General features: G+C 43.2%; 1 protein-coding gene across 1 annotated transcript in view; it reads left to right on the top strand.

Moving 5' to 3' along the window:
* LOC133638870 (vesicle-associated membrane protein-associated protein B-like) overlaps nucleotides 1–15,343 on the top strand; it is a 40,254-nt gene extending 24,911 nt beyond the window's left edge. The window contains exons 3-5 of the mRNA XM_062031915.1: nucleotides 1,645–1,748; nucleotides 1,812–1,889; nucleotides 14,814–15,343. Of these exons, the coding sequence (XP_061887899.1) occupies nucleotides 1,645–1,748; nucleotides 1,812–1,889; nucleotides 14,814–14,978 (347 nt within the window). The 3' untranslated portion in view covers nucleotides 14,979–15,343. The remainder of the gene's footprint in view (nucleotides 1–1,644; nucleotides 1,749–1,811; nucleotides 1,890–14,813) is intronic.
* The last annotated feature ends 1,450 nt before the right edge of the window (nucleotides 15,344–16,793 follow it).

The following is a 16,793-nucleotide window of genomic DNA, read 5'->3' as shown; positions in this document are numbered from 1 at the left end:
ACTTTCACACACTAGGGAGCATTTAGTCAAGTACCAAATAATTATCGTTACATATTACTTATTATAGTTACATATTACTTATTATACTTATATATTACTTATTATACTTACATATTACTTATTATACTTACATATTACTTACACATACAAAGTCTCCAAAGCAGATTAAAAAGTATCCAGTAACAAACGTGTCCGCATAATTCAATTTACTGTGTCATGAGTTTAACTTCATGGATTAATGTGACCTGTAGGTGTTGCAAAAAAAAAAGAACAATGACCACTCCACTTCAATTTAAAGACAGCTTAAATCCATTCCAGTGATAATAAATATGTTATTGTTTGTGTTTGAGGTAGACCACAGTGATCATGTTGTGATGTTCCACAGTCAGTAGACCACGGTGATCATGTTGTGATGTTCCACAGTCAGTAGACCACAGTGATCATGTTGTGATGTTCCACAGTCAGTAGACCACGGTGATCATGTTGTGATGTTCCACAGTCAGTAGACCACAGTGATCATGTTGTGATGTTCCACAGTCAATAAACCACGGTGATCATGTTGTGATGTTCCACAGTCAGTAGACCATGGTGATCATGTTGTGATGTTCCACAGTCAGTAGACCACGGTGATCATGTTGTGATGTTCCACAGTCAGTAAACCACGGTGATCATGTTGTGATGTTCCACAGTCAGTAGACCACGGTGATCATGTTATGTTCCACAGTCAGTAGACCACGGTGATCATGTTGTGATGTTCCACAGTCAGTAGACCACGGTGATCATGTTGTGATGTTCCACAGTCAGTAGACCACGGTGATCATGTTGTGATGTTCCACAGTCAGTAAACCACGGTGATCATGTTGTGATGTTCCACAGTCAGTAGACCACGGTGATCATGTTGTGATGTTCCACAGTCAGTAGACCACGGTGATCATGTTGTGATGTTCCACAGTCAGTAAACCACGGTGATCATGTTGTGATGTTCCACAGTCAGTAGACCACGGTGATCATGTTGTGATGTTCCACAGTCAGTAGACCACGGTGATCATGTTGTGATGTTCCACAGTCAGTAAACCACGGTGATCATGTTGTGATGTTCCACAGTCAGTAGACCACGGTGATCATGTTGTGATGTTCCACAGTCAGTAGACCACGGTGATCATGTTGTGATGTTCCACAGTCAGTAAACCACGGTGATCATGTTGTGATGTTCCACAGTCAGTAGACCACGGTGATCATGTTGTGATGTTCCACAGTCAGTAGACCACGGTGATCATGTTGTGATGTTCCAGTCAGTAAACCACATGTCGTGATGTTCCACAGTCAGTAGACCATTGTGATCATGTTGTGATGTTCCACAGTCAGTAAACCACATGTTGTGATGTTCCACAGTCCGTAGACCATGGTGATCATGTTGTGATGTTCTACAGTCAGTAAACCACATGTTGTGATGTTCCACAGTCAGTAGACCATGGTGATCATGTTGTGATGTTCCACAGTCAGTAGACCATGGTGATCATGTTGTGATGTTTCACAGTCAGTAGACCATGGTGATCATGTTGTGATGTTCCACAGTCAGTAAACCACATGTTGTGATGTTCCACAGTCAGTAGACCATGGTGATCATGTTGTGATGTTCCACAGTCATGCTGCAGCCTTTCGACTACGACCCCAACGAGAAGAGCAAACACAAATTCATGGTCATGTCCATGCTGGCTCCTCACGACATGACGGACATGGAGGGAGTGGTGAGTACCAAGTAGAAGATGCTGCTATCCTTCAAGGATCTTCTTCATCTTCCTCCTCCTCAGTGGAAGGACGCCAAGCCAGAGGAGCTGATGGACTCCAGGTTGAGATGTGCCTTCGACATGCCGCTAGATGCCAAAACTGTAAGTAGTCATCACCACCTACCCCTGATCACATGTTTAGTCATTTGTCTTCATCACCACCTACCCATGATCACATGTTTAGTCATTCGTCTTCATCACCACCTCCCTATGATCACATGTTTAGTCATTCGTCTTCATCACCACCTCCCCATGATCACATGTTTAGTCATTTGTCTTCATCACCACCTCCCTATGATCACATGTTTATTCATTCGTCTTCATCACCACCTCCCCATGATCACTTGTTTAGTCATTTGTCTTCATCACCACCTCCCTATGATCACATGTTTAGTCATTCGTCTTCATCACCACCTCCCCATGATCACATGTTTAGTCATTCGTCATCACCACCTCCCCATGATCACGTTTAGTCATTTGTCTTCATCACCACCTCCCTATGATCACATGTTTAGTTATGTCTTCATCACCACCTCCCTATGATCACATGTTTAGTCATTTGTCTTCATCACCACCTCCCTATGATCACATGTTTAGTTATGTCTTCATCACCACCTCCCTATGATCACATGTTTAGTCATTTGTCTTCATCACCATCACCACCATCGTCGCGTCCGCTTTTTCACCATACAAACAGCGTGCCGGCCCAGACACACGTAAGTGACTGCAAGACATACTTGGTCAACAGCCATACAGGTCACACTGGCCGTATAAACACCATTACAGATATGCGCCACACTGTGAACCCACACCAAACAAGAATGACAAACACATTTCAGGAGAACATCCGCACCGTAAGACAACATAAACACAACAGAACAAATACCCAGAACACCTTGCAGCCCTAACTCTTCCGGGCTGCAATATACACCCCCGCTACCACCAAACCCCGCCCCCCCAACCCCGCCCACCTCAACCGACGCACGGGGGCGGGGGGGGGGGTGTATATTGCAGCCCGGAAGAGTTGGGGCTGCAAGGTGTTCTGGGTATTTGTTCTGTTGTGTTTATGTTGTCTTACGGTGCGGATGTTCTCCCGAAATGTGTTTGTCATTCTTGTTTGGTGTGGGTTCACAGTGTGGCGCATATTTGTAACAGTGTTAAACTTGTTTATACGGCCACCCTCAGTGTGACCTGTGTGGCCGTTGACCAAGTATGCCTTGCAGTCACTTACGTGTGTACGGAAGCCAAATACAACATGTGACTGGGCTGGCACGCTGTTTGTACAGGTTGTAGAGGGTGCTAAAGGCAGTGACATCACGGCATGCCCATAATATTGTTGTTTGGGTGAAGACATTCGAGAGAATGGTAGCCCTGAAATTCGGGAGTCTCCCGGAAAATCGGGAGGGTTGGCAAGTATGATGCTGTCAAGCGGCATTCATATAAAACTTGCGGGGCGCACTAACATTACATTTTCATATCAAGGTGCGGGCCGCAAAATAACGTCTCGCGGGCCGCGTGTCTGAGACCCCTGCTTTAGAGGTTTTAAATAATTTATTTTTTTATACTTTAAAGGCCTACTGAAACCCACTACTACCGACCACGCAGTCTGATAGTTTATATATCAATGATGAAATCTTAACATTGCAACACATGCCAATACGGCCGGGTTAACTTATAAAGTGACATTTAAAACTTCCCGGGAAATATCCGGCTGAAACGTCGCGGTATGATGACGTATGCGCATGACGAAGTCAGTATAACGGAAGTTATGGTACCCCATAGAATCCTATACAAAAAGCTCTGTTTTCATTTCATAATTCCACAGTATTCTGGACATCTTTTGCAATTTGTTTAATGAACAATGAAGGCTGCAAAGAAGACAGTTGTAGGTGGGATCGGTGTATTAGCAGCGGACTACAGCAACACAACCAGGAGGACTTTGTTGAAGCGCTAGCCGCGCTAACCGCGCTAGCCGCCGACCTCACCTTGACTTCCTACGTCTCCGGGCCGCCAAACGCATCGGGTGAAGTCCTTCGTCCTTCTGCCGATCGCTGGAACGCAGGTGAGCACGGGTGTTGATGAGTAAATGAGGGCTGGCTGGCGTAGGTGGAGAGCTAATGTTTTTAGCATAGCTCTGTGAGGTCCCGTTGCTAAGTTGCTAAGTTAGCTTCAATGGCGTCGTTAGCACAGCATTGTTAACCTTCGCCAGCCTGGAAAGCATTAACCGTGTATTTACATGTCCACGGTTTAATAGTATTGTTGATTTTCTATCTATCCTTCCAGTCAGGGGTTTATTTTTTTGTTTCTATATGCAGTTAAAGCACGATGCTATCACGTTAGCTCGTAGCTAAAGCATTTCGCCGATGTATTGTCGTGGAGATAAAAGGCACTGAATGTCCATTTCGCGTTCTCGACTCTCATTTTCAAGAGGATATAGTATCTGAGGTGGTTTAAAATACAAATCCGTGATCCACAATAAAAAAAAGGAGAGTGTGGAATCCAATGAGCCAGCTTGTACCTAAGTTACGGTCAGAGCGAAAAAAGGTACGTCCATCACTGTCTCTCAAGTCCTTCACTGTAACGTTCTTCATCTACGAATCTTTCATCCTCGCTCAAATTAATGGGGTAATCATCACTTTCTCGGTCCGAATCTCTCTCGCTCCATTGTAAACAATGGGGAATTGTGAGGAATACTAGCTCCTGTGACGTCACGCTACTTCCGGTACAGGCAAGGCTTTTTTTTATCAGCGAGCAAAAGTTGCGAACTTTATCGTCGATTTTCTCTACTAAATCCTTTCAGCAAAAATATGGCAATATCGCGAAATGATCAAGTATGACACATAGAATGGATCTGCTATCCCCGTTTAAATAAAAAAAAATCATTTCAGTAGGCCTTTAAATGGGACCTTTTTGGTCTCCAGGACCTTTAGTGTGATTTTTTTTAATTGTCATTGTTTAAAATAATAATGAATCAAAAACAATGTGGATATGAATTGTTGACATGTTTATGGCTACAATTACTTATTTAAATAATTTTTGAGGGGCCAATATCAAATATTTAGTGTTTTCGCCCAAAAAAAATGGGTTTTCCTTGACAGAAAAGCCATAAAACATAATAGTCTAACTTTATATGGCATCACGTATATCTGAAGGTGATCTATAGAATAGAATAGAATGCCTTTTATTGTCACTATACACAGGTACAATGAGATTAAAAGCTTTTATTGTCACTATACACAGGTACAATGAGATTAAAAGCTTTTATTGTCACTATACACAGGTACAATGAGATTAAAAGCTTTTATTGTCACTATACACAGGTACAATGAGATTAAAAGCTTTTATTGTCACTATACACAGGTACATTGAGATGAAAAGCTTTTATTGTCACTATACACAGGCACAATGAGATTAAAAGCTTTTATTGTCACTATACACAAGTACAATGAGATTAAAAGCAACTCCAGTATCAGTACGACAGTCTACAAATATGCAAAACATAGGAAGGAAAGAAAAGAAAAATAGTGCAAAAGGAGATAAGGTGCACAGTCCAGTCCTGAGAACGCAAAAATTATTGAGAAATTATTTGTAAATAGACTTGATAAGTTGATTGACAAACATGAGCTACTGAATGACCATCAGTATGGATTCAGGAGTAATCATCTACATCCCTAGCAGTGATGGACTTTGTAGAAAACATAGCTACAGCAATAGAAAAAAAGCAACACACCGTTGGTGTATTTATTGACTTATGTAAACCTTTTGACACAATCAATCATTCCTTACTTCTGCAAAAATGGGAAAACTATGGCATAAGAGGTGTTTCGCAACTGTGGTTAAGTAGTTATTTAAGTAATAGATCTCAATATGTGGAAATTAATAAGACCAAATCACAGCCAAGAAGAGTAACTTGTGGGGTTCCACAAGGCTCAGTATTGGGACCTAAGTTATTTATACTTTATTTAATTGATATTTGTTCAGTATCTAGATTTGAGAAACCTTGCGGTGCAGCTTGGACACATCTTCAGTAAAGAACCGAGGTTCATTGGGTGTTTCGGGTCTTTGATCTCTATACACCCTCACCTGGGCGACCCAACCGGGGCTGATCAGGCCCCGGCTTTTGTCCAAGCAGCGTACTGCTCCATCCGTCTCCCCTCTTGATCCACAACCACCTTGAGGCTTTCTCAGCAGCCTCGCTGATATTTCTGGTGGCTTTTCTCTCCAGCAACCCTCTGATTTCAAGAAATCTGAATGCTCGATGCACAGATTGCCCTAGAAAGCCCCTGCAGCCCACTTCTATAGGCTCACAGCTGGCCCTCCAGCCGCTCTCTCTGCATGCCTCGACCAGGTATTTGGCCTTCTTTCGCTCATGGGCCTCATCCATCCGGTCTTCCGAGGGGACTGTAAGTTCCAGCAGCACAACATGCTTCATTGAGTCAGAAGTTAACACAAGGTCTGGCCTCAGTGATGTCCTTGCTATGCGCTCTGGAAACTTCAGCTATCTGCCGAGATCCACCTGAAGCTGCCAGTCACGGGCTGTGGCTAGCAGTCCGGTTGGGGCCTTACGTCCTGCCTGTGGTTTGTCCCCTGCCTTGACGAAGGAGATGTTATGCGTGACTGGGAGCTGGTGTTTGGTCTGATGGATTGCAGTGCCAATGGTGTCTGCTACTGCCTTCAGCACCTGGTCGTGGCGCCATGTGTACCTCCCCTCTCCCAGGGCTTTAGGGCAGCAGCTCAGGATGTGCTCCAGGGAACACCGTGCCGTGCACAATGGACATTCAGGTGTTTCTGCTAACCCCCAGCAATGAAGATTAGATGGACTTGGGAGGGCATCATACACTGACTGGATCAGGAACTTGAGTCTTGCTGGTTCTGACTTCCAAAGTTCTGTCCAGGTGATCTTCCGAGTAGATGCGTGGTCCCAATTTGTCCAGGCTCCTTGCTGGCGCATGGCCACTGTCTTGCTCCGGCGTTCCTCCTCAAACTCTGCACGGATCTCTCCCTGCACCATCAGCCGTCTCTCTCGACCCTGGGCTTTGTCGTAGCGTGGTCTTGTATGGCTACCCAGCCCAGCTCGTCTGACTGCCACAGCACCTACTAAGACGCCATGTCTCAGCCTTGCTTCTGCCTGGTCAACAGCCTCCTGTGCCTTCCACTTCCTCCCAGTTCTGACCTTGATGCCAGCAGAGGAGACTTTGGTGTCAGATGAGTCTCTGTAAAGTAACACCTCCCTGGCTCTGGTGACTTTAAACTCTTCGGTCAATCCGGTGAAGGGAAGCTGCAGCATGTTGGTGTGCCCATACAGGGCGATGCTGCTTAGGCTCTTCGGCAAGCCCAGCCACCTACGCAGGTGCTGGCTGATGTTGCGTTCGAAGCCCTCCACAATGGTTACTGGGACTTCGTAGATGAGCAGCGGCCAAAGGATTCTCGGCAGGATGCCATGCTGGTATATCCACGCCTTGAACTTCCCGGGGAGGCCCGACTTGTCCACTGCTGATAGCCAGGTCTTCAGCTCCACATGGGCTGACTGCACTGCTGCCTTTTCCTTCAGGATGCTGTCAAAGATCTTCATCAGACTCTTCACAGGCTTCTCTGACACTGATGGTATGGGGACTCCATCCAGGCTGAAGCGGTGTTTGTCCTCCACTCTCCCCTTCCTCAAAACCAGGACTTGGCTGGCTTGAACATCATTCTCGCCCATGTGATGATCCTTTCCAGTCCGCGGAGGAGCCACCGACACCCTGTCACTGATGTTGTTGTGACAGTCAGATCATCCATGAAAGCTCGGATCGGAGGTTGGCAAATGCCGGAACTGGACTTCGGACCCCTGCATTCCACTTCTGCTGCCTTGACCAGCATGTTCATCGCTAGGGCGAACAGTGCCACTGATATGGTGCACCCTGTGATGATGCCCTTCTCCAGGCGGTGCCATGCAGATGTTATTTCTCCAGAGGTGAATCTCAGACTGAAACTACTGTAGTAGTCTCGTATGAGTTCAGTGATCTTCTCTGGAACATGATGTGTCGTCAAGGCTGTTGTCACAAGCTTGTGTGGAATGGATCCATAGACATTGGCAAGGTCAAGCCAAAGGACAGCCAGGTCTCCTTGATTTTCCTTTGCCTCCCGGATCAGCTGGGTAACCACTCCTGTGTGTTCTAAGCAGCCTGGCATGCCTGGGACTCCTCCCTTCTGCACTGTGGTGTCGATGTAGGAATTCCTCAGGAGGTTCTCTGTCAACCTGTTGGCAAGAAACTTGAAAAAGATCTTGCCTTCCACGCTGAGCTGGGAGATGGTGCGGAACTGCGTGATGTCACTTGCATTCTCCTCCTTTGGTATCCAGACACCATCTGCATGGCGCCACTGCTTGGCTGCCTTCCCCCTCCGCCATACTACCCTGATGAGTCTCCACAGCCTCTCCAGGAGTCTCGGGCAATGCTTGTAGACTTTGTATGGCACTCTACTCGGGCCGGGGGCTGCGCTGGTCCTTGTGGCTCGGACGGTGTCCCTGACTTCTGCCAAGGTGGGCTCTTTGATGTTAAACTGGAAGGAGGGTTCTGATGGTGTGGGTAGCCCTCTGCAGGGGGGAAGATCTTCTTCTCTCCTACTGTCGCTGTATGTGTTACTGAGGTGCTGATTGATCTCCTCTTCAGAGCAGACAAGGGTCGCACTCCACTTCTGCCCCAGCAGCTGTTTCGTAAATCCAAACGGGTTTGCTATGAAGGCAGTGCGCTTGCGCGCCCTCTCTCTGCCCCTTCTCCTATGCCCCTCAGCATGTCGGAGAGAGATGAGCTTCTGCTTTAGGATGTCCCTGAGCTCTGACAGGGCTGGTCTTTCCTCCTCACTCGCCCTCTTATACTGCTGTTTTAAGGCCCTCAGTTCTTTCCTGATCTGGGCGATCTTGGTCTCCCGCCGATTTGTCCTGGCGATGTTCTGAGCCTTGGATTGTTTGATGCTGAATCTCTCAGCACCCATGCTGATGATCAGTGTGCTCATCAGCTACAGTCACCGATCAACTTCCCCTCTGCATGCTGCATCAAGGGTAGCATCAACATCCTCATCAAAGTGTCGCCATTCAGATTCCTTGTTTGCAGCAGGCCATAAGACCCGGCGCTGTTCAGATGGTTTGCCGGGTGCAGCATGTTGAGCTTGGAGGTTCTGGACACTGTGGGGTGACTCCGGTTCCTGCTTCTCCTCCGTCTCACCAGGGTCAGTACTAGGCACTGGCTCTGTGCGTTGCTCAGCTTGCTTTCTCCTTATGCAGCCCATCCTGGTCTGGTGGATCCTCAGGCCTCTCAGGTTCTTACAGACCTTGTCACAAAAACAGGTTGCTATCGTTGTCGATAATCCATCGCGTATGTCTGGTACCAAAAGATCCGTCAGTTTGGGGTGCTCATCCTCCCCCCCGCTCGGGCACCCCTCGGGGTATCTTTCTTTAGGGCTTTCTGTAGCGTTTTGTGGGTGCTCCCTCACGGGAGCTGCAGTGCAGGGTGCTAACCTTTACTGCCCCGTTGCCGTCTGTCCGGGCTGTCCACTGTCTCTCCAGTTGTCACCACTTTTTCACGGTTGTCATCCAGACTTTCCTGGAAGTCACTGGCTAGGCCACTCATACTAGATTTGAGGAACACCTTGCGGTGCAGCTTGGACACATCTTCAGTAAAGAACCGAGGTTCATTGGGTGTTTCGGGTCTTTGATCTCTATACACCCTCGCCTGGGCGACCCAACCGGGGCTGATCAGGCCCCGGCTTGTGACCAAGCAGCGTACTCCTCCATCCGTCTCCCCTCTTGATCCACAACCACCTTGAGGCTTTCTCAGCAGCCTCGCTGATATTTCTGGTGGCTTTTCTCTCCAGCAACCCTCTGATTCCAAGAAGTCTGAATGCTCGATGCACAGATTGCCCTAGAAAGCCCCTGCAGCCCACTTCTATAGGCTCACAGCTGGCCCTCCAGCCGCTCTCTCTGCATGCCTCGACCAGCTCAAGGTATTTGGCCTTCTTTTGCTCATGGGCCTCCTCCACCTGGTCTTCCCAGGGGACTGTAAGTTCTAGCAGCACAACATGCTTCGTTGAGTCAGAAGTTAACACAAGGTTTGGCCTCAGTGATGTCCTTGCTATGCGCTCTGGAAACTTCAGCTGTCTGCCGAGATCCACCTGAAGCTGCCAGTCACGGGCTGTGGCTAGCAGTCCGGTTGGGGCCTTACGTCCTGCCTGTGGTTTGTCCCCTGCCTTGACGAAGGAGATGTTATGCGTGACTGGGAGCTGGTGTTTGGTCTGATGGATTGCAGTGCCAATGGTGTCTGCTACTGCCTTCAGCACCTGGTCGTGGCGCCATGTGTACCTCCCCTCTCCCAGGGCTTTAGGGCAGCAGCTCAGGATGTGCTCCAGGGAACCCCGTGCCGTGCACAATGGACATTCAGGTGTTTCTGCTAGCCCCCAGCAATGAAGATTAGATGGACTTGGGAGGGCATCATACACTGACTGGATCAGGAACTTGAGTCTTGCTGGTTCTGACTTCCAAAGTCCTTGAACTTCCCGGGGAGGCCCGACTTGTCCACTGCTGATAGCCAGGTCTTCAGCTCCACATGGGCTGGCTGCACTGCTGCCTTTTCCTTTAGGGTGCTGTCAAAGATCTTCCCCAGACTCTTCACAGGCTTCTCTGATACTGATGGTATGGGGACTTCATCCAGGCTGAAGCGGTGTTTGTCCTCCACTCTCCCCTTCCTCAAAACCAGGGACCTGGACTTGGCTGGCTTGAACATCATAAATTGAAATGTATTATGTTTGCAGATGATACAAATGTATATTGTTCAGGAGAAGACTTGAAGGAAGTGTTGAGGATACTAGAGGTTGAGTTGATTCAGCTAAAAAAAAATGGTTTGTTATTAATAAGTTATCATTAAATGATAAGACAATTAAATTTATGGTGTTTAGTTGTGCAAGGACAAATTGTGAAGCAAAATTAAAATTAAATCTAGTGGAAATTGATAGAGTATATGAAACTAAATTCTTGGGAATAATAATTGATCATAAATTATGTTGGAAAACCGCATATTGAATATATAAAGGGAAAAATATCCAATTCCATTGCTATTCTTTATAAAGCAAGACACATGCTGAATAAGACATGTGTTACATTATTCTTTTATTTTTCCATATTTAACATATTGTGTTGAAATTTGGGGAAATGTTTATAAAACAAACTTAGACCCAATAATTAAACTTCAAAAAAGGGTAATTAGAATAATACACAAAGCGTGCTACTATGAACATACCAATCAATTTTTTTATAAGTTCTAATGTGTTAAAACTTTCAGATATTGTGTTTTTAAAAACAATGGAAATTATGTTTGGAGTAAAGAACAACAGCCTTCCAGCTTGTATTCTTAGGTTATTTCAATTAAGAGGAGAAAACTATAATTTACGGGGGATATTGATTTTTGAAATAGGTAAAGTAAGAAGGAATATAAAATACAAATGTATTTCAGTTTTAGGAGTTAAATGGTGGAACAAGCTCAGTGGCGAGTTGAAGACATGTAGTTCTTTGTTAAGGTTTAAGAAAGCCTTGAAAGGTGAAATAATTGAAAATTATAAAATATAGCAAACAATTAATTTCATCCCATTGATTTTTTTAACGTTGATGTTCCAGGCAATCTAATTTTCAGTGAAGGTATAGGATAGGCAAATATAAGCTTTGGCTTCAGCCTATTCCTTTTTCGGTCATTCTTTTTATTTTATTTTATTTTTTTGTGTAAATGTGTATGATTGTTAAATATGCATAATCTGTACTGTCACACAAAATGGTTGATGGTTGATTATATGACCAGAATAAAATTATTTCATTCATATATATATATATATATATATATATATATATATATATATATATATATATATATATATATATATATATATATATATATATATATATACACACACACACACTGTATATAGATATTTAAGTGTTCAAAGTAAAAAAAAAAAAAGATAATACATGATTTATTTTTGACACTTTGACTGAGACCCTTTTGGGTCCCCGGGACCTTTAATGGGCACCAAAAGTGAGGGATGGTCACAATAAATATTGTATTGCTTTTCTAAATGAAAAATATGAAAAAGATGTCCGCATGATTTCATTTTCAGTGTGCAGACATCTGATATCATGTTTGTATTATAAAAGATGTACAAACCCCGTTTCCATATGAGTTGGAAAATTGTGTTAGATGTAAATATAAAGGGAAAACAATGATTTGCAAATCCTTTTCAACCCATATTCAATTAAATGCACTACAAAGACAAGATATTTGATGTTCAAACTCATGAACTTTAATTTTTTTTGCAAATAATAATTAACTTAGAATTTCATGGCTGCAACACGTGCCAAAGTAGTTGGGAAAGGGCATGTTCACCACTGTGTTACATGGCCTTTCCTTTTAACAACACTCAGTAAACGTTTGGGAACTGAGGAGACACATTTTTTAAGCTTCTCAGGTGGAATTCTTTCCCATTCTTGCTTGATGTAAAGCTTAAGTTGTTCAACAGTCCGGGGGTCTCCGTTGTGGTATTTTAGGCTTCATAATGCGCCACACATTTTCAATGGGAGACAGGTCTGGACTACAGGCAGGCCAGTCTAGTACCCGCACTCTTTTACTATGAAGCCACGTTGATGTAACACGTGGCTTGGCATTGTCTTGCTGAAATAAGCAGGGGCGTCCATGGTAACATTGCTTGGATGGCAACATATGTTGCTCCAAAAGCTGTATGTACCTTTCAGCATTAATGGCGCCTTCACAGATGTGTAAGTTACCCATGTCTTGGGCACTAATACACCCCCATACCATCACAGATGCTGGCTTTTCAACTTTGCGCCTATAACAATCCCGGTGGTTCTTTTCCTCTTTGGTCCGGAGGACACGAGGTACACAGTTTCCAAAAACAATTTGAAATGTGGACTCGTCAGACCACAGAAAACTTTTCCACTTTGTATCAGTCCATCTTAGATGAGCTCAGGCCCAGCGTAGCCGACAGCGTTTCTGGGTGTTGTTGATAAACGGTTTTTGCCTTTCATAGGAGAGTTTTAACTTGCACTTACAGATGTAGCGACCAACTGTAGTTACTGACAGTGGGTTTCTGAAGTGTTCCTGAGCCCATGTGGTGATATCCTTTACACACTGATGTCGCTTGTTGATGCAGTACAGCCTGAGGGATCAAAGGTCACGGGCTTAGCTGCTTACGTGCAGTGATTTCTCCAGATTCTCTGAACCCTTTGATGATATTACGGACCGTAGATGGTGAAATCCCTAAATTCCTTGCAATAGCTGGTTGAGAAAGGTTTTTCTTAAACTGTTCAGCAATTAGCTCACGCATTTGTTGACAAAGTGGTGACCCTCGCCCCAGCCTTGTTTGTGAATAACTGAGCATTTCATGGAATCTACTTTTATACCCAATCATGGCACCCACCTGTTCCCAATTTGCCTGTTCACCTGTGGGATGTTCCAAATAAGTGTTTGATGAGCATTCCTCAACTTTATCAGTATTTATTGCCACCTTTCCCAACTTCTTTGTCACGTGTTGCTGGCATCAAATTCTAAAGTTAATGATTATTTGCAACAACAAAAAAATTTATCAGTTTGAACATCAAATATGTTGTCTTTGTAGCATATTCAACTGAATATGGGTTGAAAATGATTTGCAAATCATTGTATTCCGTTTATATTTACATCTAACACAATTTCCCAACTCATATGGAAACGGGGTTTGTACTTTAGCATCAAATACACCACAACAAATACTCACTTGGTGCTTAGCTCGTTTTTTTACTATCATGCAAGTAAGTGTCAACAAGGAGGTGATGGCTACTCAATACAAGCCAAATAAAGTAAAGATACTCACTCATCCATCCAATCCATCCATTTTCTACCACTTGTCCCTTTTGGGGTCGCGGGGGGTACCCCGTCTGGAGCCTATCTCAGCTGCATTCGGGCAGAAGGCGGGGTACACCCTGGACAAGTCGACACCTCATCGCAGGGCAGATACTCACTCAGTACAAGCCAAATAAAGTAAAGATACTCACTCAGTACAAGCCAAATAAAGTAAAGATACTCACTCAATACAAGCCAAATAAAGTAAAGATACTCCCTGCATGACATGACCTGTTGACTAGTGAAGGTCAATAAACTTCATGACATGTACTGAAGTTTATAGAGTATCACTTGATGACTTTTACTCTGTCAAATGAATACTTGAATACTTTAAGTTACAGTGTCAAAGGAATACTTGAATACTTTAAGTTACAGTGTCAAAGGAATACTTTGAATACTATAAGTTAGTGTCAAGAGTACTTGAATACTATAAGTTACATTGTAAAATGAGTACATGAATACTTTAAGTTACAATGCAAAATGAGTTAATAAATACTTTAAGTTACAGTGTCAAATGAGTACTTGAATACTTTAAATTACATTGTGGAAGGAGTACTTGAATACTTTTAAGTTACATTGTGGAAGGAGTACTTGAATACTTTAAGTTAGAGTGTCAAAAGAGTACTTGAATACTTTAAGTTACATAGTAGGAGTACTTTAATACTTAATGAGTACATAAATACTTAGTTACATTGTAGAAGGAGTACTTGAAAACTACAAGTTACAGTGTAGAAGGAGTACTTGAATACTTAGTTACATTGTAGAAGGAGTACTTGAATACTTAATGATTACTTGAATACCTAAAGTTACATTGTAGAAGGAGTACTTGATTACTCAATGATCACATAAATACCTAAAGTTACATTGTGGAAGGAGTACTTGAATACTCAATGATTACATAAATACTTAAAGTTACATTGTAGAAGGAGTACTTGAATACTTAATGATTACTTGAATACTTGAAGTTACATTGTAGAAGGAGTACTTGAATACTTTAAGTTACATTGTAGAAGGAGTATTTGAATACTTAATGAGTACTTAAATACCTAAAGTTACATTGTAGAAGGAGTAATTGAATACTTAATGAAGTCATCCTTCTTCTTCATGGCAGGAGAACGATGGGCTCCGGAAGAGGAAGACCACCTCAGTGGCCCTGCCCCTTGACTCCGCCCCCATCATGGCGGCCAGGGAGGAAGGCCTGCTGAGCAGTCGTGTGTTGGCACTGTGTGTGCTCTTCTTCGTGCTGGGAGTCATCCTGGGAAAACTTATCCTGTAGACTTCATCATGGACATGTTGATGACCATGTCTTCTTCTCCTCCTCCTCCATGTTGTCATCATGTTGTAAGGATGGAGATGAAGTGTGAATGTTGACAAGGATGCAGCAGACATGACTCATGATGCACTCAATGCTTACAAAACACACACACACACACACACGTATCCTCTCTCTGATTCAAAGATGACTTTTTTTCCCCCAGACTGCACTTTTTCTAGCGATGTTCCTGAGCAGTGAACTTCATGTCAATACTTGGATGCTAAATTATACTTTAAACATCATCATGATGATGATGATGATGATGATAATGAGAGGTGTGTTTATACTCACTGTACAACCACAATGCTTCTGCTGTTTATGATAAACATCACATGTTGCTTCTATTACACTGTCTTTTATCTCCATGACAACACAACAATATCACTTATTGAAACATATCACCTCACATATTATGTAATATCATCAAACATTGATGGTGAAATATCACATGGATGATGAAATATTACATATCACCTCACATATGTAATATATGGATGATGAAATATTACATATCACCTCACATTGATGGTGAAATATCACATGGATGATGAAATATTACATATCACCTCACATATTATGTAATAGCACATTTGTGATGAAATATTACATAATATAACCTCACATATTACATAATATCACATGGATGATGAAAAATAACGTAATACCCCCTCACATTGATGATGAAATATTACATAATATCACCTCACATGGATGATGAAATTTTACGTAATATCACCTCACATGGAGGAGGAAATATTACGTACTATCAAATTGATAATGAAATATTAGGTATCACATTGATGATGAAATATTAGGTAATATCACATGGATGATGAAATATTACGTAATATCGCCTCACATTGATGATGAAATATTACGTAATATCACATGGATGATGAAATATTACATAATATCACATTAATGATGAAATATGTAATATCCTATTGATGATTAAATATTAGGTAATATCACATGGATGATGAAATATTACGTAATATCACATTGATGATTAAATATTACATAATATCACATGGATGATGAAATATTAGGTAATATCACATTGATGATGAAATATTACATAATATCACATAGATGATGAAATATACAAGAATATCACATTGATGATGAAATATTACACAATATTACATTAATGATTAAATATTATATAATACCACATTGATGATGAAATATTAGATAATATCCCATTGATGATGAAATATTAGTTAATATCACACTGATGGCTAAGAGAAGATGTGTCACCCGGCCCGGAGGAAGCCCGGGGCCCTCCTCCGGAGCTAGGCCGGAGGCTGAGTGCCTGTACGTTGGAGTTACCCCCCAGTGGACAAGAGGGTCGCCTCCCTTCGCCTTAGGGTTGGAGGGGGAAAACTCTGACTGTTGTTTGTGCATACGCACCAAACACAAGAGTTCAGAGTATTCGGCCTTCTTGGATACCTTGAATGGGGTCCTGTATGGGGCGCCGGCAGGGGATTCCATAGTCTTGCTGGGAGACTTCAACGCGCACGTGGGCAATGACAGTGATACTTGGACTGGCGTGATTGGGAGGAACGGTCTCCCTGATCTGAACCTGAGTGGTGGGTTGTTATTGGACTTCTGTGCTAGTCATGGACTTGCGATAACAAACACCATGTTCAAGTATAAGGATACTCATAGGTGTACCTGGTACCAGAGCACCCTAGGCCAAAGATCAATGATCGATTTTGTAATCGTATCAGCTGATCTGAGGCCATATGTTTTGGACACTCTGGTGAAGAGAGG

Source organism: Entelurus aequoreus, linkage group LG01, assembly GCF_033978785.1.
Source record: "Entelurus aequoreus isolate RoL-2023_Sb linkage group LG01, RoL_Eaeq_v1.1, whole genome shotgun sequence".
Lineage (NCBI taxonomy): Eukaryota > Metazoa > Chordata > Actinopteri > Syngnathiformes > Syngnathidae > Entelurus > Entelurus aequoreus.
Note: the sequence above shows the minus strand (reverse complement) of the source record. Positions and strands in the feature narration are given on the sequence as shown.